The sequence below is a fragment of the Leucoraja erinacea genome, chromosome 15, assembly GCF_028641065.1.
Source record: "Leucoraja erinacea ecotype New England chromosome 15, Leri_hhj_1, whole genome shotgun sequence".
NCBI classification, from domain to species: domain Eukaryota; kingdom Metazoa; phylum Chordata; class Chondrichthyes; order Rajiformes; family Rajidae; genus Leucoraja; species Leucoraja erinaceus.
This window is the reverse complement of record NC_073391.1, coordinates 32,737,033-32,760,460: the sequence shown is the minus strand read 5'-3', so window position 1 is coordinate 32,760,460 and position 23,428 is coordinate 32,737,033. Positions and strand designations below refer to the sequence as shown.

Below are 23,428 nucleotides of genomic sequence, written 5' to 3'. Positions count from 1 at the left end.
CTGTGTGAAAAGGTTACCACTCGGGTAATAAAGTCCCAGCCTGCTCAACCTCTCCCTGATGCTCAGGCCCTCTAGTGTCCGGGCAACATCCTTGTAAATCTTCTCTGCACCCTTTCCAGTTAAGCAACATCTTTCTTCTAACGTGCTAACCAAAACTTAACACAATACTCTGTGTTAAAAGTATGGAGTGAAGTGTGGCCTCACCAATGTGGCCTCACCAATTCTCAAACTCAACATGGATAAAACAGAATTCCTCCTCATAGGCTCCAAATCCGCACTCAGCAAAATCAATAACCCCACTCTCACCATCGACGGCACCACTGTCTCCCCATCTCCCCAGGCCCACAACCTTGGCGTGATCTTTGATTCCACCCTCTCCCTTGAGCCTCACATCTGCCATGTCATTAAAACCTCCTTCTTTCATCTCCGCAACATCGCCAAAATCAGACCCTCTCTCACACCTCCCGCTGCTGAAAGACTCATCCATGCCTTCATCTCCTCCCGACTGGACTACTGCAACTCACTTCTCCTTGGCATCAGCTCCACCTACATCAACCGACTCCAACTGGTCCAGAACGCAGCCGCCCGACTCATCACCCACACCAAATCCTGGCATCACATCAATCCAGTCCTCAAACAACTTCACTGGCTTCCCATCTCCCACCGGATCACCTACAAAATCCTGGTCCTCACCTACAAAGCCCTCCACCATCTGGCCCCCCCATATCTCACTGACCTCCTCTCCCCCTACCAACCCTCACAGTCCCTCAGATCCACATCAGCCGGTCTCCTCTCCATCCACAAGTCCAACCTCCGCAGTTTTGGGGACAGAGCCTTCTCCAGGGCAGCTCCCAGGCTCTGGAACTTCCTCCCCCAACTGATCCGCAATTCCGTGTCCCTCACCATCTTCCAGTCCCGCCTCAAGACCCATCTCTTCACCTCTGCCTATCCTTAGCCCCACGTCCCCCTCCCTTTTCATCTGTGCTTGAATTGCCTCATATTGTGTTTTGAATTGAATTCTGTCTTTAATTTGTGTATTAGTCATGTCTCTACTATTTACTTCATTCCGCTTACATGTTTTTCCTCTACTTACTAAATTTTTGTAAGGTGTCCTTGAGACTCTTGAAAGGCGCCCATAAATAAAATGTATTATTATTATTATTAATGTACAACAGCGACCTAACCTCCCAACTTTTATACTCAATAGTCTGATTGATGACAAGTGACAATAATAAAGCTAGGCCAATATCACACACTTGTACACACTTAAAAAAGGCACAAAGTGCTGGAGTAACTCAGTGGATCAGGCAGCATCTATGGAGAACATGGATAAGTGAGGTCTTGGGTCGGGACCCGACTTCAGACCCAGAATCTACAAACCAGCATCTGCAATTCCTTGCTTCTCTCTCTTGTACACCATAAGGCCATAAGGCATAGGAGCAGAATTAAACCATTTTGGTCCATCAAGTCGACTCTGCCATTCAATCATGGCGGGATCTATCTTTCCCTCAACTCTATTCTCTTGTAACCTTTGACACCTTTCCTAATCAAGAACATGTCAATCTCCGTTTTACAAATACCCAATGACTTGGCCACCACTGCCAAGATCAGCCGTGATTGAATGGTGGTGCAGACTCGATGGGCCGAATGGAACAGATTGTGTGTGTGGATGGGTTTGACACTTACAGCGTTCGTAGTCCGTCCAAGCCCCGGAACATTCCGCTTCTTATGGAGTCCAGCTGGTTGGCGGTCAGGTGCAGCTCAGAGACCGAGGCAGCTCCTTCAAACGTCCCATCCTCGATATCCGTGATCTTGTTGTTGCTCAGGTTTCTGATGACAAACACAGGGAGCTTGGAACTTAGTACTAGTGTGTGTGTGTGTGTGTGTGTGTGTGTGTGTGTGTGTGTGTGTGTGTGTGTGTGTATGTGTGTGTGTGTGTGTGTGTGTGTGTGTGTGTGTGTGTGTGTGTGTGTGTGTGTGTGTGTGTGTGTGTGTGCGTGCCCACAGGGTGTGTGTGTGCTGTGCGTGTAACATCGTAAGTGCGTGCATGTGTAGTAATTTGTGCAAGTGTGGTGCGTGCGTCAAATTGCGTGAATATTGACTCACGTGTGTGACAGTGAAGTGGTGTGGGTGTGCGGGCGTGTGTGTTATTAAATGTGTGTGCGTGTGTGTGTTCGGAGTAGAAGTCAGGTGTGTGTAGTTGTGGGTGTGTGTGGCGTGTTGGTACATGGATGCATGTGTGTGTGTGTGGGGTGCAGGCAGTGTGTGTGTAGTGGGTGTGTGGGTAAGCATGGGCGTGGGTATGCATGTTCCATGTCTGTGTGTGACTTTATGTGTGCGTCCCGTGTGCTGTGGGTATCTGCTTGTGGAATTTCATTTCTCCGCGGGTCTGACTGAACCACAGTGTGCCATGTGTGGGTACCTGTCTTGTCCCACCAGCTTCGTCCGTGCGTCAGCCACCAATGCACCGTCTTCCTGTGTGCAAGCTCCTGTGTGTGTGCCTTGTGTATGTGTGGGTCTTGTGTGTCTCTTTGTGTCCGTCGCGCTGAAGATCCCTAGTTGTGGTGGGAGCAGCTACAGAAGACTTTCTCTGCGCCCACAGGGCGATGTTTCCAGCTCGGCCCCGTGGACCATGAACCGGAGGGGAGGGTGGAGGGAGCCGGGGACAGGGGTGGCAGACGCTACTCAAAGGGCCTGCAAGAAGGAACCAGGGCTGTTTGACCCTCCGCGCCATCGAGGTCGGCTGCGGGAGTTGCCCCCGGAGCAGGAAGGCCGGGGCGAGGAGAGGGAGGACGGTTGACGGGACTGCATCGAGGCGATGGCTGCAATGGGCCTTTATGGACAGCCGCAGCTGGGACTGAGATAATGGCAGCAAAACCTGCCGACTCTTGCATTTGGACTCAGTGGGCTGTTTCTCTGCATTCTGTACTTAATCGGGGCTTGTCCTTATGTGTGGAATCTGTACGCAGAAAAATCATTCACTGAACCTTGGTACACGAGATGGTAAAGAACCATTGAACCGTCGAACGGTGAGCGGCAGCATTTTCTGGAGGTGTGGAAGCTGAAGGATGAAGAGGGAGAAACATTCACTCACATTTTTCTCAACTGAGGAAGTTTCTGAAACAGGCCGGTGGATTCCAAAAGCGTAATGTCGTTGTTGATCAGTCGTCTGTGGAACGAGAAATCATCATAATGTTACAAGCAAGAACTATACTGTTCCATTAGCTAGCGTTCTGTCTGATTCACCTCTACCCCATTGCAGACATTGGCCTCTGGAACTGATGCGCCACAATGCTGAGAACTATATCCAGCAATCTGTATCTTTCCTTTCGTTCTACCTATTGTACTTGAGTTTGGCTTGGTTATACTTATTTGCCCTCTCACCTTGAACCTATGTTCTCTAGTTTAGTTTTACCTAGTTTAGAGATACGGCACGGAAACAGGCCCTTCGGCCCACCGAGTTTGTGTCAACCAGCGATCCCCGCGCACTCACACGATCCTACACACTAGGGACAATTAATAGAAGGCAAATATTCTAAAAACCTGCGCGTCTTTGGAGCGTGGGAGGAAACCGGAGGAAACGCACGCAGGCACGGGGAGAATGTACAAACACCGTACAGACAGCACCCACGATCGGGATCCAACCCGGATCTCTGGTGCTGCTAGGCAACGGCTCTACCCACTGCACCTCTGTGCTGCCCCTAGTTGTCTATGCTACACCAACCATTTGCTATCGGGCACTGTGTGGTACCCAGAGAAGGGGAGAGATCATAAGGTCATTAGTGATAGGAGCAGAATAAGGCCATTCGGCCCATCAGTTCTACTCCGCCATTCAATCATGGCTGATCTATCTCTCCCTCCTAACCCCATTCTCCTGCCTCCTCCCCATAACTTCTGACACCCGTACAAATCAAAAATCCATCTATTCATCTCTGCTTTGAAAATATCCACTGACGTGCCCTCCACAGCCTTCTGAGTTTCTGAGGTGAGTTTCTCTGTTACACCGATGGGCGCCTCTGCAGCACTTTGCCGACTCACAGCTCCATGGTTGACTGTGGGATGAAGTCCGGGATCTTGGTCAGCTTCTGGTTGGAACAGTCCACCACGTTAGATTCACAGCGGCACTTTGGAGGGCAGACCATGTCCCTGTTACACTCGCTCCCCAGCCTCTGGTCCACCGTACCTGCCGAAATAAGTGAACATAGAAACACAGAACGCTTCAGAGCAGGTACAGGCCCTTTGGCCCACAATGTCCGTGCCGAACATGGTACCAAGTGAAACTAAGCCCTGCCTGCTCATGATTCTTTAGATTTTGCTTTAGGCTTTAGAGATACAGAACAGCATGGAAACAGGCCCTTCGGCCCACCTAGTCCGCGCCTGCCAGCGGTCCACATGTACACTAGCACTATCCCACACACTAGGGACAATTTACTGAAGCTGATTAACCTACACACCTGCACGTCTTTGGAGTGTGGGAGGAAACCAGGGCACCCGGAGAAAATCCGCGCTGTCACACGGAGAACGTGCAAACTCAGCACAGACAGCATTTATAGTCAGGATCAAACTCAGGTCCTTTGTGCTGTAAAGCAGCAACTCTGACGTTACCCCAAACCATCCTTAGCCTGCACATGCAAATGCCTGTCCAAAACCCTCAAACACCACTGCTGTACCCACCACCAAACCCAGCAGTGTGTTCCAGGCTCCCACCACCCACTGTATAAAAATAACGTGCCTCGCACATCCCCTTTAAACTTTCACCCTCTCACCTTAAAGTTGCGCCCACTAGTCTTTGATGTTTCCACACAGTGGACAACAGTTTAAAAAAGCAAAAAACAAGAAGAACTCAGCGGTTGAGGCAGAATCTGTGGAGGACATGGACTATATTTACTCTGCCCTGGGTTAGATACAGCTCCCTCTACACTGTCCCATCACACACTCCCAGGAGGGCAGGGACAGCACGGGTTAGATACAGAGTGAAGCTACGTAAATCTTCTTCCTCCGTTATAAGTACTTCCAGTATTGAAGAAGGATACATTTGTCTCTGAAAACATAATTCTCACACACCAACCAAATTTAGAAAGAATTACTTGTTCATTTAGTTTAGTTTAGTTTAGTTAAGAGATTACATAGAAACATAGAAACATAGAAATTAGGTGCAGGAGTAGGCCATTCGGCCCTTCGAGCCTGCACCGCCATTCAATATGATCATGGCTGATCATCCAACTCAGTATCCTGTACCTGCCTTCTCTCCATACCCCCTGATCCCCTTAGCCACAAGGGCCACATCTAACTCCCTCTTAAATATAGCCAATGAACTGACCTCAACTACCCTCTGTGGCAGAGAGTTCCAGAGATTCACCACTCTCTGCGTGAAAAAAGTTCTTCTCATCTCGGTTTTAAAATATTTCCCCTTTATCCTTAAGCTGTGACCCCTTGTCCTGGACTTCCCTAACATCGGGAACAATCTTCCTGCATCTAGCCTGTCCAACCCCTTAAGAATTTTGTAAGTTTCTATAAGATCCCCTCTCAATCTTCTAAATTCTAGAGAGTATAAACCAAGTCTATCCAGTCTTTATAAAGTGCAGAAACCGACAAGTCTACGCCGACCAGCGTTCCCCCCCTGCACTAGAACAATTCACCCCCACACACTAGGCACAATTTACAATTTTACCAAAACCAATTAACGTACAAACATGTGTGTGGGAGGAAACTGGAGCACCCGGAGAAAACCCACGCGGTCACAAGGAGAACACACAAACTCCGTACAGACGGCACCCGTGGTCAGGATGGAACCCGGGTATCTGGCGCTGCAAGGCTGCAGCTCTGCCACTGTGCCACCTGTAGCTTGTAACAATGTCACACCTGGATTAGTGTCTAGCAGAGATATGTTCAAGCTAAGGGGGTCTTACCTGGGATGAAATACTGTTCTTTCGCTATGGGGAGAAAGGACAGAGAAACGTTAAACAAGAACTGTGCAGCAAAGCACTGTGACAGTGCTTCATCAGAGATAATACTCTCAGCCAAAGAGCTGAGGCGCTAGGTTCTACAGATACACCATAGAGAGCATACTGCCGGATTGCATCGCAGCTTGGTTTGGGATCAGCTTTGCCCAAGACCACAAGAAATCGCAGAGAGTTGTGGATTTAGCCCAGTCCATCACACAGACCAAACTCCCACCATTGACTCCATCCACACCATGTTGCCTTGGAAAAGCAGCCAAAATAATCAAAGGCTTGTCACACCCAGGTCATTCCTTCTTCACCCCGCTCCCGTCTAGCAGAAGGTACAGGAGCTTGAAAGCGCGCATCACCAGACTGAGGAACAACTTCCCCTCTGTTATCAGGCTTCTGAACGGTCCTTCCATAAGCTAGGGTACTGTCCGATTCACATCTACCCCATTGCGGACATTGGACTTTGTCTCTGGAACTGATGCGTGCAATGCTGAGAACTATATTCTGCACTCTGTATCTTCCCCTTTTCTCTATGTGGTATACTTGAGTTTGTCTTAATTGTGTTGATGAATAGTATCTGATTTGATTGGTTAGCATGAATAACAAAGCTTTTCACTGTACAGGTGACAATAATAAACCTGAACGATGTTTCCAGAGTTACATTTAGCCTCACATTATTTCTGCATTTGTCTCAGGACATGGACATGTTTGGGAATGGGTTGAACAAAGGTTGAATGGTTCCAAAGTCTGGGAACTATCCCGATTGCCTCTTGAATTAATCCAGAGCTAACATCCTTTGTCCCTTCCTGGGCCTGGATAGAGTGATGTGGGGAGGATGTTTCCACTATCGGGAGAGTCCAGGACCAGAGGGCACATCCTCCGAATAAAAGGACGTACCTTTAGAAAGGAGATGAGGAGGAATTTCTTTAGCCAGAGATTGAATTACACAATAAATGAATCTGTGGAATTTATTGACACAGACGGCTGCGGAGGCCAAGTCATTGGGTCTTTGTAAAGCAGAGATTGATAGGTTCAGGATTAGTAAGGGTGTCAAGGGTTACGGGGAGAAGGCAGGAGAATGAGGTTGAGAGGGAAAGATAGATCACCAAGAATGATCTATGGTGGAGCAGACTCGATGGGCCACATGGTGTAATTCCGCTCCACAGTTTTATGGTCTTCCTGAGGGACCATTCCATGGGTTTGAGACACGGACCCAGACACTCCCTAACCTCCCCGACATTCATCTCAGCGCTTGGAGTCTGGAGATAAAACAGCATTAAAACAGTCCCTTTGGCCCACCGTGGCCACGCCAACCATCGATCACCCGCTCACGAGTTCCATGTTATCCTACTTAATCGTCCTAGACACGAGGGACAAATTACAGAAGCCAATTAACCTACAAATCTCTGCGTCTTTGGAATGCGGAAAGAAACCGGATCACCCGGAGAAAAGCCGCGCGGTTACAGGGAGAACGTGCAAACCGTTCACACACACACACACACACACGCACGCACGCACGCACGCACGCACGCACACACACACACACACACACACACACACACACACACACACACACACACACACACACACACACAGCACCCGAGGTCAGGATTGAACCTGTGTCTCTTGCTCTGTGAAGCAGCAGGTCTACCCGCTGCGCCCCTGTGCCGCCCTTGCGCCCCCAGTACCTGAGCAGCGGAACTTCTTGCTCTTGATCTGCCCGATCCTCTTGTTGGCCAGACGCCGCGGGCTGGCACACCGCGCCCCGCTGGTCTCGATGGGGTTAGAGCGCAGGTAGTCGGCAAGCCACTTGAGGTGGCAGTCACAGATGAACGGGTTCTGGGCCAGGTGCCTTGGAGAGTCATAGAGAGTTATAGAGTCATTCAGCCCAACTCACCCACGCCGACCAACGTCCCATCTACACTCATCCCACCTGCTTGCATTTGGCCCATATCCCTCTAAACCTATCCTGCCCATGTACCTGTCCAAATGTCTCTTAAACGTTGTGATATCCTCCTTTCCACACACCCATCAGGTCCCTATTAAATTTTTCCTATTTAAAAAAAAATCTCTCCACAATTTTGTTTTAAACCATCATCTTCATTTCCTTGTTTCTACAATATTCTACTATATTTTTTCGTAAACCAGCATGTATCAGTTAGACTTTCGACGTTATTGATACAGCGCAGAAACAGGCCCTCTGGCCCGCCGAGTCCACGCCCAGCAGCGATCACCCCGTACACAATTTTACTGAAGCCAATTAACCTACAAATTGTTTCTTTGGGAATGTTTTTGGGATGTGGGAGGAAACCAGAGCACCCGGAGAAAACCCACGCGGTCATAGGGAGAACGTACAAACTCCGTACAGACAGCACCCGAGATCAGGATCGAACCGGGGTCTCTGGTGCTGTGAGACAGCAGCTCTACCGCTGCACCACCGTGCCACCCTTTGTTGCTACAAGGTATGAGACAGGTTTAATGGGGCTGGATGCCGGAGATGTGAAGGGTGACGATGTACTTACAGTGTCTGGATACCACGGAGAGAGTTGAAGGTGCCTTTGGGCAGTGTCTGGATCTTGTTGTCGTACAACGAGAGGAGACTGAGGTTCTGGAGGTCCTGGAAGGTGTCCGCCCGAATGCAGTTGATCTTGTTTGCATTCAGCAACCTAGAGAGCAAAGGAGGCAACATTATCAACTGGGCCAAACCATGACAAACCTGGGTCAAAGCATTACAACAGGGAAGTACAGCTGAGGCTTTATAAGGCACTGCTCGGAACGCATATAGTGAGCACTTTCATTATACGCTTTATACTGTATCTGTACACTGCGGGCAGCTCCATTGTAATCATGTACAGCCTTTTCGCTGACTGGATGGCACGCAGCATAAAGCTTTTCACAGTAACTCGGTAAACATGATAATAATTAACCTGCGATCTTCTGTGGACTTCAACTTGGTTGCACTACAGATATTGGATTTATACTATCATGGTATGGGTAGTTTAGGCCAGTGCTTCTTAAACTGGTGAATTGTTCACCCAAGGGTGAAATAAATTATTTTGGGGTGAATGGAAATAGAGGGATGAATGAAGGGTGAATGACTTAATTTATTCAGATATTTATATATTTTTTTCTATACTTAAAAAAAGGCATTGCCATGAAAGTGGTTATTAAGCAGTTTTTCTACTCAGCGGCTGTGGAAAGCATCTTGTCCGGAAACATCACGATTTGGTTTGGGAACTGCTCTGCCCAGGACAGGAAGGCTCTGCAGAGAGTAGTGCGTTCAGTCGAACGCATTATGGGAACTACACTCGCCCCCCCCTGCAGGAACTATATATGAGAAGGTGCAACTCCAGAGCCAACAAGATCATGGGAGATCCCTTCCACCCCAGCAACGGACTGTTCCAGCTGCTATGGTCAGGCAAACGCCTCCGTGGCCATGCTGTGAAAACGGAGAGGATGAGAAGGAGTTTCTTCCCAGAGGCCATTAGGACAGTAAACTCCTATCTCACCAGGGACTAACTTCACTGTACCATTCTACTGTTGTGTGGTGTCTTTTTAAAATTGATGTTTTTTTCTTTTTTTCCTTCCACAAATATGTAATATGTGAATATGTGATTCTGTTCTATTCCGTTTTGTAGTTTTTTTGCACAAAGTCCGCGAGCATTGCCACTTTTCATTTCACTGCACATCTCATATGTGTATGTGACGAATAAACTTGACTTGACTTGACTTATTGGTTTTAATGGCAGAGCCAGAAATTTGATGTTTTTTTTCTCTCTACCTGTGGTTTTCTAATTTGAAAAGAAGCAGGATATTTCCCAAATGTATAACCTTTTAGGGAAGACCATGGTTTTTTGAGCTAGTTTTCCAAGAAAAAAACTGCAGTCGTCAAAGCCCGAAAGGGTAGGATGGGGCTGAAGCCCAGTGTACAGACGTTGGAATGGGTTTTTTTTAATCATCTAATAGAATGATTTTCCAACTCCAGTGGTAATGAAACTTCTTTTTGTTTTCACTCCTAGTTTTCTTTACATATTTTTAGGATGTTCAAAACGCTGAATAAAATAAACGCTTAAGAAATTAGTTAATTTATGTTTTTTGCTCATGTGACAAATAAACTATATATAAAATTATACACAAGGGAGAATGAGACAAAAATTACCAAAAAACATAAGAAAATTTAGTCGAGGGTGAATGAAATTTTGCGATAAAAGGTGAATGACACTGACATAGTTTAAGAAGCATAGGTTCAGACTTCAGACTTTACAGAGATACAGCTCAGAAACAGGCCCTTCGGCCCACCGTGTCCATGCCGGCCAGCAATCACCTCGTACATGAACACTAACCTACACGCTAGGGACAATTTACAATTTGCAAAAGGAAAGTAACCTAAAAATCTGTATGTTTTTGGAGTGTGAGAGGAAACCGGAGCGCCTGGAGAAAACCCACGAGGTCACGGGGGGAGAAACGTACAAACTCTGTACAGACAGCATCCATAGTCAGGATCGAACCCGGGTCACCGGCACTGTAAGGCAGCAACTCTACCGCTGCGCCACTGTGCCGCCCCAAGTAATACTATCTAAGGGTGGCATGGTGGTGCAGCAGTAGAGTTGTTGCCTTACAGCGCTAGAGACCTGACGACAAGTGCTGCCTGTGTGTCCTTCCCATGACCGCGTAGGTTTTCTCCAGGTGCTCCCCGTGACTTGCATGGGTGTTCTCCGGGATCTCCGCTTTCCTCCCACACTCCAAAGACGTAAAGGTTTCTAGCCTAATTGGCTTCTGTGACGTTGTAAATTGTCTCTGGTGTGCAGGGATAGTGCTAGTGTACGGAGTGATCGCTGGTCGGCTGAAGGGACTGTTTCCACACTGTATCTCTAAACTAAGCCAAATCGTTATTTATTATTAATTCATGATATCACTGATCATTGAATATGTATTGCCGTGTTATTGGATTTGCAGGCCTGTAAAGCTGCAACAAGGAGGAGTTTAATTGTTCAGGTGTGGGTACATATGACAATTAAACACTCCCTCCCTTATCCTGCTTCACCAAACAGTGCCGTTCCTTGCCAAGCTTAATCGAACAGACCAAACACTCACAGTAGTTGAAGAGCGTAGAGTCCATCAAAAACACCTTTTGGTAGTTCATTGATTTTGTTTCCGTACAAGACCCTGCAAACAGAGGAGATAGAGGAGCTTTCAAGACAGTAATATGACCCCAGGACAGTATTGACACGAGGATATTTTCCAAGAGAGCAGTAGGCCTTCACCATGCAGCAGTAGGCCTTCAACATGCCGGCCTTCATCAGTCACGACATTGGTGAGTACAGAGGTTGGGATGGAGTGTTGCAGTTGTACAAGGGGCAGCACAGTGGCTCAGTGATTTTTTAGAGTTGCTGGCTTACAACGCCAGGGACCTGGGTTCGATCCTGACCTCGGGTGCTGTCTGTACGGAGTTTGAACGTTCTCCCCGTGACCATGTGGGTTTACTCCGGGAGCTCCGGTTTCCTCCCACACTCCAAAGACGTACAGGATTGTAGCGAATTGGCTTTGGTAAAAGGAAATTGTAAATTGTCCTTTGTTCCAAATTGGAAATTGTAAAGTGTGTAAGGGGTAAGCTGGTCGGCGTAGGCTCACTAGGCCAATGTTTGCACACTGCATCGCTAGAGTACAAAGTAGTCTAAAGGTGTTAGCAAGGCCGCATTTGGACGGTTGTCTTTAGTTTTAGTCACTTTGCTACAGGAAAGAAGGCAATAAGCCTGAAGGAGTGCAGAGCATTTAATTTTATGAGTATGTTGCCAGGACTCAAGGGCCTGAGCTATAGGGAGAAGTTGAGCAGGCTATGACTTTATTCCTTGGAGCCTAAGGGGTGAACTTATAGAGATGCATAAAATCATGAAGTGCAAAGAGAGGGTGAGGTTTTCCTGGTGGAGCTGGTGCTGACCCTTACATGCATCAACGGGGATTGAATAGAGCGGGTGAGGGTGAGGCCACACGCAAATTGGAGGAGCAGCTCCTGATATTTTGCATGGGTAGCTTACAACCCAGCGGTATGAGTGTTGAATTCTCTAATTTTAAATAACTTCTACCTGCACTCACCTCCCCCTCTCCCCTCCCCCCCTTCCCCTCCCCCTCTCCCCTCCGCCCCCATCAACGTTTAACCAGCTTCACCACATTGTGTCCCTCTTGAGATCACACCTTCCCTACCCAACATTGGGCCCACCAGGGCACCACCCTGCCTGAGGTCATCTGTTACCGGCCCTGATTTGTCCTGGTCTTTTCTCTGCCGCCAGCTCTTCACTCCCCACCACCCGCCCACCCCGTACTTTCAGTCTGAAGAATGGTCTCGACCCGAAAAACGCCACCCATTCCTTTTTTTCTCCAGAGATGCTGCCTGACCCGCTGAGTTACACTCCAACACTTTGTGTCTATCTTTGGTATAAAACCAGCATCCGCAGTTCTTTGTTTCTGCTACTGACCAGCAGGTCAACTGGCTGAAAATATACTGTACGTGAGATGCTTATTTATCTAAGATGTATCTAAGTGCTTATGTAGAGTGGTACGTACTGAACTGTATACAAAGAAGAATTCACAGCTTACAAGCCAGCGGTCAGAATATTGATTTCGCTAATTTAAGGAAAGTAATCCTTTCATTCCCTCTCTCTCCATCTCTCCCCCACCCTAGTCGGCGTACGAGTTTTACTGTTCGTTTCCCCTCGTTATCGCCTCCCTAGCAGCCAACAATGGACCATTGTGGGCTCTTTGGCCACCCGTGCCGGCTCTGTACCTTTTCATATTTCTAATTTTCCTCTCCCCTTGACTCTCCGTCTGAAGAAGGGTTGCGACCCAAAACGTCACCTCTTCCTTTTCTCCAGAGATGCTGCCTGACCCGCTGAGTTACGCTGTACCTCAGTACATGTGACAACTAAAGTGCAATTGAGAGCATTGATACCATTGAGACCATTTACTCCCACCCCTCCCTCTTCCTCCCTAATCTTTTCACATCCCCAATCCTTTCCACTCGCCACTTTAATTTCATGTTTCATGTTCTGTTTTATGACAGTTTACAGACCAATTTCCTTCCAGAGATAACTAAAGTTCTATCGTAGCGTATCGTATTGCATTGAGACCTCTTCCATTACGCTGGCCTATTGAATACTCACAGTGAGTTGAGGGATCGCAGTCCTTGGAAGGCGTCAGGAGCAATCTCAGCGATTTGGTTGTTGCTGAGGTCTCTAAAATGGAAAGAAAAACCTTTAGACTTTAGACTTTAACTTTAGAGATACAGTGTGGAAGGAGACCCTTCTGCCCATCGAGTCCACGCCGATGAGAGAGTGGGATAGTATAGTGCTAGTGTGAATGGGTGATGGGTGGTCGGCATGGAGCCGGTGGGCCGAAGGGCCTGCTTCTATGCTGTATCACCAAACTAATCAATCCCAGGCATTTGGTGCATGAACTGACGAAGGAGGAACCAGGTGGCATGAACATGGAGATAACCATTGCCTGGTTTGGTCAGGATGATGACCAGAGACATATTCACAGGATGTTTTAGTTATGTAATACGTTGGTGATGTCGCATTTGGAGTTGTGCGTTCAGTTTTAGTCACCCTGCTGGAGAAAGGATGTTGTTAGGATGTAAAGAATGCAGAGAAGGTTTACGGGGATGTCGCCTGGACCTGAGGTCCCGAGCTATAGCGAGAGGCTGAGTAACCTAGGACTTTATTCCTTGGAGCGCAGAAGGATTAAGGATGATCTTATAGAGGTGTATAAAAACATTAGCGGAATAGGTAGGTTGAATGTCAGTCTAAGGGAATCAAGAACAAGAGGGAAACGGTTTGCGGTGAAAGATTTAATAGGTACCTGGGGGGTAACTTTTTCAATCAGAGGATGGAGTGAAAATGGAGCGAGCTGCCAGAAGAGGTGGCTGAGGCAGGCACTATAACAACATTTAAAGGATACTAAATGTTGGAGTTACTCAGCAGGACAGGCATCATCTCTGGAGAGAAGGAATGGGCGACATTTCGGGTCGAGACCTTTCTTCAGACTGATGTCAGGGGAGTGGGCGGTACAAATATAAAATGTAGTCAGAGACAGTGGGAGAACTGTGAAGGGGAGAGGGGATGGAGAGAGAGGGAAAGCAAGGATGACTTGAAGTTAGCGAAGTCAATGTTCATACGGCTAGGGTGTAAGTTACCCAAGCGAAATATGATGTGCCGTTGCTCCAATTTGCGTTGGGGCTCACTCTGACATTGGAGGAAGCCCAGGACAAAAAGGTCAGTGTGGGAATGGGAGTGTGGGAGTTAAAGTGTTGAGCAACCGGGAGATCAGGTAGATTCAGGCGGACTGCGCGGTGGTGTTCAGCGAAATGATCGCCGAGCCTGCGCTTGGTCTCACCGATACAACACTTGGACAGGTACATGGATAGAAAAGGTTTAGAGGGATATGGGCCAAACGCGGGCAGGTGGGACTAGTGAGAGGGGACATGTTGATCGGCGTAGACAAGCTGGGCCGAAGGGCCGGTTTCCGGGCTGTGACTAGTCAGCCCATCGAGTCCACTCCACGATTCGATCTATGACTCTGACTCTATGCTGAACAAACGTATTGAAGGAGGAAGGGTGACGGGGTGAGAGGAGGCTGCCTGGGGGATCCCAAGTGTCGTAAAACCATTTGGTCATACACCAAGGAGGCAGGCCCTTCGGCCCTTTGAGTCCATGTCGAACATCCAGCATCCATTTACACCAATCCTACACTAATCCCAGTTCATTCATCCCACATTCCCGTCAAAACCCTTCTCTCCCCAATTCTGTCACTCCCTAGCCAGAGGGCAGTGAATCTGTGGAATTATTTGCCGCAGAAGGCTGCGGAGGCCAAGTCAGTGGATATTTTTTACAGCAGAGATAGATAGATTCTCGATTAGTACGGGTGTCAGAGGTTGTGGGGATAAGACAGGAGAATGGGGTTAAGAGGGAGAGATAGATCAGCCATGATTGAATAGCGGAGTAGTATTGATGGACCGAATGGCCTAATTCTACTCCTATCACTTATGACCTTATGACCCTACACACCAGGGGCAATTTACAGAGGGGCAATTAACCTACAAACCCACACGCTTTGGGATGTGAGGGGAGACCAGAGCACCCGGAGGAAACCCACTTGGTCACAGGGAGAATATTCAACCTCATCATGGGGGTGAGGATCTACGCCGGGTCTCTGGAGCTGTGAGGCAGAGGCTCTTCCAGCTGCATTGCATTGGGGGTGGGTGACTGTACAAAAGGCCTTCACTAACATAACAGATGGCAAACTGAGGAGAGAAAAACAGTGACGGATCACAATCAGTGGCCACTCCATATTAACGATACACAACGTATTAAATATTTGTGAGCAAAATTAACTTTGCATGGGGCACTGGTTTGTAACGCCGCAGAGGTTCATGTCATAATAGCAGAATTAGGCCATTCAGCCCATCGAGTCGACTCCACGATTCTATCATGGCTGATCAATCTTTCCCTCTCAACCCCTTTCTTCTGCCTTCTCCCCATAACCTTTGACACCCATACTAATCAAGATCCTGTCAATCCCTATTTTAAACATGCCCCCAATGACTTGGCCTCCACCGCCGTCTGTGGCAATGAATTCCACAGATTCACCACACACACTGGCTGAAGAAATTCCTCCTCATCTTCCTTCCAAAGGTCCGTACTTTTATTCTGAGGCTGGGCCCTCTGGTCCTAGACTCCCCCGCATCTAGAGGCTTTCAATTGTGCCACAGGGGGCAATAGGCAACTTGTCCCCTCATGGCCGATCTATCATCCAACCTAGGCTGGGTTTTGGAACAGATTCTGTTTGTGCACTGATTCTGTGTAGAGTCGTACAACGTGGAAACAGGCCCTTCAGCCCAATTTGCCCAATTTGCCCGTCTACACTAGTCCCACCTGCTTGCGCTTGGCCCATATCCCTTTAAACCTGTCCTATCCATGTACCTGTCTAAATGTTTCTTAAACGTTGCGATAGCACCTGCTCCAACTACCTCCTCCGGCAGCTCGTTCCATGCACCCACCACCACCCTTTGTGTGAAAAAAAATGACCCCTCAGGTTCCTATTAAATTTTCCCCCCTTCAGCTGAAACCTGTGTCATAGAAACATAGAAACATAGAAATTAGGTGCAGGAGTAGGCCATTCGGCCCTTCGAGCCTGCATCGCCATTTAATATGATCATGGCTGATCATCCAACTCAGTATCCCGTACCTGCCTTCTCTCCATACCCACAAGGGCCACATCTAACTCCCTCTTAAATATAGCCAATGAACTGGCCTCAACTACCCTCTGTGGCAGAGAGTTCCAGAGATTCACCACTCTCTGTGTGAAAAAAGTTCTCCTCATCTCGGTTTTAAAGGATTTCCCCCTTATCCTTAAGCTGTGACCCCTTGTGTCCTGGACTTCCCCAACATCGGGAACAATCTTCCTGCATCTAGCCTGTCCAACCCCTTAAGAATTTTGTAAGTTTCTATAAGATCCCCTCTCAATCTCCTAAATTCTAGAGAGTATAAACCAAGTCTATCCAGTCTTTCTTCATAAGACAGTCCTGACATCCCAGGAATCAGTCTGGTGAACCTTCTCTGCACTCCCCTCTATGGCAATAATGTCCTTCCTCACATTTGGAGACCAAAACTGCACGCAATACTCCAGGTGTGGTCTCACCAAGACCCTATACAACTGCAGTAGAACCTCCCTGCTCCTATACTCAAATCCTCTTGCTATGAAAGCCAACATGCCATTCGCTTTCTTTACTGCCTGCTGCACCTGCATGCCTACCTTCAATGACTGGTGTACCATGACACCCAGGTCTCGCTGCATCTCCCCCTTTCCCAATCGGCCACCGTTTAGATAATAATCTGCTTTCCCGTTTTTGCCACCAAAATGGATAACCTCACATTTATCCACATTATACTGCACTGTGTCCTCTGGTTCTAGATTCTCCTACCCTGGGCAAGTGACTGTGTGCATCTACCTGATCTATTCCTTACTTACATCCGCCGCAGTTTTTTATACGTGGTAAAAGTCGCTGGTGGGACCGATTTGATTCCATTTTGCTCCAGTCGGCTGGAAAGGAAATGAAACAGTGAGGATTCGAAACAAGAGGCACTGAGCCACGAGCAGGCATGTTACATGCAAAGACGTACGTGTTACACACAGGTATGGCACACGTATGCTAGTATGTTACACGCACGTATGACAAATGTTACTGCGATATGTTAAAGGCAGGTAACGCAAATACCTCACGTGAACTCCGAAATGTTATAATTAGCAGAAAGGATCAGCAGATGCTGGTATATACTGAAGATAGACATTAAGCGCTGGAGTAACTCAGCGGGTCAGGCAGCATCTCTGCAGAGCGAGGATATGTGATGGTTCGGGTCAAGACCCTTCTTCAGACTGATCCCGCCACCAAACGTCACCTATCCATGTTCTCCGGAGATGCTGCCTGAGCCGCTGAGTTACTCTAGCTCTGTGTGTTTGACCATGCACGAGCAGGTCAGGCAGTGCAAACGAGAAAATAAACAAATGTAGAATATAGTGGAGACATGAAAAACTGCAGATGTTGGTTTACACCGAAGACAGACAGAAAATGCCTCCCCTGACTCCCAGTCTGAAGAAGGATCTCGACCTGAAACGTCACCCATTATTTTTCTCCAGAGATGCTGCCTGTCCCGCTGAGTTACTCCAGCACTTTGTGTCTATCTTCTGAAATGTTAAAGGTGACTCTCTTCCATAAATGTAGTCACTTATGTGTTTTTGCATTGAATTGGCTTGAAAGATACAGCATGGAAACAGTCCCTTCGACCCACCAGGCCCATGCTGGCCATCAACCACCCGTTCACACCTTTATCTGCGTTATCTCACTTTCTCGTCGACTCCCTCCACACCAGGGGCAATTTACAGAGGGCGAATTAACCTACAAACCCACACGGCTTTGGCACGTGGGAATAAAACCGGAGCAGGGAGAACGTACAAACTCCAGACAAAAAAAACACACAGGGAGCTTCACTCTGTGTCTAACCCGTGCTGTCCCTGCCCAGGGGGTGTGTGAGAACACAGCGTAGAAGCCTGACTCTGTATCTAAACCATTCTTTTTGCCAGGAGTGTGTCGGGGAAGCCCTACTTTACATCTAATCCGTGCTGGAGAAATGCAGCCCCTAACAGCTCTGACATTAATGTAAAAATCAGCAAGAATAAGAAAGAGATTTGAGAGACGTATAAGAGGATTACATAGAATTCTGCCCAAGTCCAGGGCTTTAATCTTAAATGCTTCTCCCAGGAGTAACTCTTAACTTTTAAATACATAATCCTATTTCATGGACAAAAGTTCCCCTTAATTAGCCTGCGGTTGGGCTTTGTGCCTGGTATCCGGAGAGACATATCCTTTCCCGTTCAGCTCTTCTGTGTGAAATCTGCAGTCTTGTTCAGCGTTTCTTTCACTAATTCCCTTTGCACGTTTTGTCGGCTTTTGTGAGCGTTCTGGCTCGAAATGGAGACTCGCCCAGTCTCCCTTCCCCTGGCTCAGGCAGCAGGTACAGAGGTGTGAAAACGCACACCTCCAGATTCAGGGACAGTTTCATCCCAGCTGTTATCAGGCAACTGAACCTATAGCTCAGGACCGCTAGCGAGTTGTTGATTAAATGGTTCCGTTTAGTTTCATTTAGATACAGAGCAGCAACAGGCCCTAATTAATTAAAACTATCCTACACACACCAGGGACAATTTACACTGATGCCAAGCCAATTTACCTACAAGCCTGTACGTCTTTGGAGTGTGGGAGGAAGCCGAAGATCTCGGAGAAAACCCACACAGTCACGGGCAGAACGTACAAACTCCTTACAGACAGGACCCGTAGTCAGGATCGAACCCGGGTCTCTGGCACTACAAGCGCTGTAAGTAAGGCAGCAACTCTACTGCTGCGCCACCGTGCCGCCCTTGTATAAACCAGCTACATGAAGGGCCCAGAGTGCTAACTAAATCCTTACGAGACCTGTCTTTACTAAATCCACATTTCTATCTTTGTTCTCTAATGATAGAAAATCTTACATAGAAATCTGTCACGATTTGTCAGGAACTTACACAATTGAAATTGAAAATAAATGTTCAAAATTGCACACTTTCTCATTTTTAATTCCCATCCGTTTCCCCGTTAGATGGCGCAGCGGTAGAGTTGCTGCCTCACGGCGCCAGAGACCTGGGTTCCAACCTGACTCTGGGTGCACGGAGTTTGTACATTCTCCCTGTGACCGCCTGGGTTTTCTCCGGGTGCTCCCATTTCTTCCCACATCCCAAAAACGTGCAGGTTTGTATGGTAGTTGGCTTCTGTTAAATTGCTCCTCGTTTGTAGGTTAGAGCTAGTGTACAGGTAATCACTGGTTGGTGGGCCGAAGGGCTTGTTTCCACGCTGAATCTCTATCACCAACCTGACCTAACATCCAGCACATTGGCGACCCTCGGACTATCTTTAATCAGACTTTACTGGGCTTTATCTTGCTCCAAACGTTATTCCCTTTATCCTGTATCTGTACACTGTGGGCAGCTTGATTGTAATCATGCACAGTCTTTCCACTGTGACTCTCACTCTGTGACTCTCATGCTGTGACTGCGACTCTCTCACTCTGTGACTCTGACTCTCACTCTGTGACTCTGACTCTCACTCTGTGACTGTGACTCTCTCACTGTGACTGTGACTCTCACTGTGACTGCGACTCTCTCACTCTGTGACTGTGACTCTCACTGTGACTGACTTTGGTTTCTCTCACTCTGTGACTCTCACTCTGTGACTATGTGACTGCGACTCTCTCACTCTGTGACTATGTGACTGCGACTCTCTCACTCTGTGACTCTCACTCTGTGACTATGTGACTGCGACTCTCTCACTCTGTGACTATGTGACTGCGACTCTCTCACTCTGTGACTCTCACTCTGTGACTATGTCACTGTGACTCTCTCACTCTGTGACTCTCACTCTGTGACTCTGTGACTGCGACTCTCTCACTCTGTGACTATGTGACTGCGACTCTCTCACTCTGTGACTCTCACTCTGTGACTATGTGACTGTGACTCTCTCACTCTGTGACTCTCTCACTCTGTGACTGTGACTCTGGGATTCTCTCACTCAGTGACTCTCACTGTGACTGTGACTCTCTCACTGTGACTGTGACTGTGACTCTCACTCTGTGACTGTGACTCTCTCACTGTGACTGTGACTGTGACTCTCACTCTGTGACTGTGACTCTCGCACTGTGACTGTGACTGTGACTCTCACTCTGTGACTGTGACTCTCGCACTGTGACTGTGACTGTGACTCTCACTCTGTGACTGTGACTCTCTCACTCTGTGTCTGTGACTCTCACTGTGACTGTGACTCTCACTCTGTGACTCTGTGACTGTGACTCTCTCTCTCGGTGACTCTGGGTACTCACATTTCGGTGACACTCTCGGGCAGGTTGGCAGGGATGGCGGTGAGTCCTTTCCCGCGGCAGTCGACGATGCTGTTGGTGCAGGTGCAGACGGCAGGGCAAGATCCAGAGGCCAGGCCACACGAGGGGGAGCCCACACCCTCCGACTGACCTGCGGACACGGGGAGGCAGGGGGGTTAACCACACGCAGCCCGCATCGACCCGCCGTGACTCGGACCTCTCGCACTATCCATCTGCATTCATATATCTCCTTCAACATCCCCAGTCTTCCTCAGAAGAGACAACAATTTGTCCAAGCCCAATTAGTGAGATAACGTCCATATAACATGAGGGAATTTGGCCCATCGAATTGATGCTAGCTCACAATAAACTAAACTCAAAACTAAAAAACTCAGAGCAATTCTATTCCCCAATTATATTGTCCCAGTGTTCTACTACTCCCACACTCCCAACATGTCTCACCGCGCCTATCCTCAGGTGCTGTCTCTGTGTGGAGTTTGCATGTTCTCCCTGTGTCCACATGGGTTTCCTCAGGGTGCTCCTGTTTCCTTCCACATCCCAAAGATGTGCGGGTTTGTAGGTGAATTGGCCCTCTGTAAATTTCCCCCTGGTGTGTAGGGAGTGGATGAGAGAGCGGGATAGCGTAGAACTAGTGTCAACGGGTAATCTTTCTCCGGCACGGACTCGGCGGGCCGAAGGGCCTGTTTCCGTGCTGTATCCCACTCTAACTCCACCAAGATTATACCACTACCTCCCTTTTCAACCTCTCTCCCACTCCCCTTCCCTCCCCCACCCACCAACCTTCCCCTCCCCCTCCTCCTCCTCCCCCACCCCTCCTGTCCCAAACCTCCCCTCCCCGACCCTCCCCCCACCTCACCCCAACCACTGACGTGCCCTCCTTCTCCCACCGACCCTCCCAACAGCCTGCTACCACCACCCCCCCTGCACTCATACCAATCCTTCCCCTCCCCGCATAACACCCTTCCCCCTCCCACCGAGCCTCCGCATCCCCTCTCCTCCCCTCCCCCCGCTGATCCCCCCCCATCCCCCCCTCCCCCACTTCCCCTCCCCCGCAGATTCCCCGCTCCACACTCCCCCCTCCCACCCTCGGTCTCACCTGCGCAGGTGAACTCGTGCTTCTGCACCTCGGGCAGGTTAAGTCCGCGGAGGTGCGGGGGAGAGGAGCACTGGGTGAAGAGGCCAATCTGGGGCCGTTGCCTCAGCCACTGGGACAACCAGGAGAGTCGACAGTCACACAGCAGCTGGTTGGAGTGCAGGCGGCTGGGAGGATGGAACAAAGAGGCTCGAGTAAAGGTCACCCCGGCACAGCAAGATCCCACACACCCCCTTCTCCCTTCCCCCCCCATCCTCCCCCTCCCCCCCCCCCCCCCCCCCCCCCTATGGTTTATAGAAACATAGCACATAGAAATTAGGTGCAGGAAGATCCCACACAGCCTGCCCCTTCAATATGATCCTTCCCCCCCCATCCTCCTTCTCTCCATACCCCCCCCCCACCCCCCTCCCTCTTGGCAAATTATGGTATATAGACACACTGAACTTTTATCTCCTGTTCCGTATTATGTTTACATATTCTGTTGTGCTGCAGCAAGCAAGAATTTAATTGTCCTATCTGGGACACATGACAATAAAACTCTCTTGACTCTTGAAAAAAAACCCCAGTACAGGGCAGCAGAGTGGCGTGTCGGACAAGAAGGGCCAAAGGGCCTGTTTCTGTCGAAGATAGACACAAAAAGCTGGAGTATCTTAGTGGGACAGGCAGCATTTCTGGAGAGAAGGAATGGGCGATGTTTCGGGTCGAGACCCTTCTGCAACAGACCTGTTTCCATGCTGTATAACTCTAAGATTGGTCTAATTGTGTTGTCACTTTCAGGTTTTGGCGATCGATTTTTACCTGTGGAAGCAGTCTTCATCTTTTTGATTGTTGTGAATGAATGGTGATGCAAATGAGTCTGAAGAAGGATCCCGACCCCAAAATGTCACCCATGCTTTTTTTCTCCAGAGATGCTGCCTTGTAAATTTGTAAATTGACCCGAGTGTGTAGGATAGTGCTAGCGTTCGGGAATCACTAGTCGGCCGAAGGGTCTGTATCTCTCAAGTCTAACGTCTAAAGAGTAAGGAGCATAGGCGTAAGGGGACGGGTGGGGGAGGGGTGAGGGGGGAGGGGAGAAATAAGTGCCCATCAGCTGGGGTACAGGGACGAGAGGGGGAAGGAAGAAAACGTGCTGAAGGAGAGAAGGGGATCTCACAAATCATGGGATTTTAAGTCGCAGGCATTGAAGAGGGGGGGCGGGGGAAGGGCAGAGAAAACAAGGCATCGACTCTAGAGAGAACCGTACACCAAATTACAAGCCAGGGAAATCAATATAATATGATTAGGTCAGCTTTCTAACCCATGCAGGCAGATCCTTCAGGCAGAGCTGGAAAGTAATTACCCATTGCCTCTGTGGGGCATCTCGCTGCCTTGTCAATACCTCAAGGTCAATTTACTGCTTTCAGTAGAGCCAGCAGCCTCGCGAGAGATTCTCTTAACGATCGAGGGACAGGGGTGAAAGGTCCAGCTGCTCAATGCAGGACAGCATCAGAGATGAGCAGTGACAGGCGATGCAGCCCGACCCATGACATGGTGGCCAGCCCCAGTGCTTTTAAAGGAGGCACAAGAGGATGCAGATGCTGGAACGCAGAGGAGAGACAGGAGAGCCGCAGGAGGAAGGTAGAACAGGACACGGCATGACGCCAAGCCTTTCTTCAGAGTTACAGCGCGGAAACAGGCCCTTCGGCCCACCGAGTCTGCGCCAACCAAGGATCGGCCCTACACTAGTTCTGGCCTACAATTCGCAGAAGCCACTTAACCTACAAACCTGCACGTCTTTGGAGTGTGGGAGAAAACCGGAGCACCCGGAGAAAACCCACGCGGTCACAGGGAGAACGGTACAAACTCCGTACCGACAGCACCCGCAGTCAGGATCAAACACAGGTCTCTGGTACTGTAAGGCAGCAACTCTA

At 48.8% G+C, this 23,428-nt stretch overlaps 1 protein-coding gene across 1 annotated transcript in view; it reads right to left on the bottom strand.

Annotated features, from left to right (window-relative positions):
* Positions 1-23,428, bottom strand: part of slit1a (slit homolog 1a (Drosophila)) — a 104,146-nt gene that overhangs the window by 32,264 nt on the left and 48,454 nt on the right. Inside the window, 11 exon segments of the mRNA XM_055647065.1 lie at positions 1,687-1,830; positions 3,095-3,169; positions 4,039-4,183; positions 5,910-5,933; positions 7,640-7,803; positions 8,474-8,617; positions 11,046-11,117; positions 13,109-13,180; positions 16,974-17,045; positions 20,408-20,555; positions 21,522-21,685. Coding sequence (XP_055503040.1) covers positions 1,687-1,830; positions 3,095-3,169; positions 4,039-4,183; positions 5,910-5,933; positions 7,640-7,803; positions 8,474-8,617; positions 11,046-11,117; positions 13,109-13,180; positions 16,974-17,045; positions 20,408-20,555; positions 21,522-21,685 — 1,224 coding nt within the window.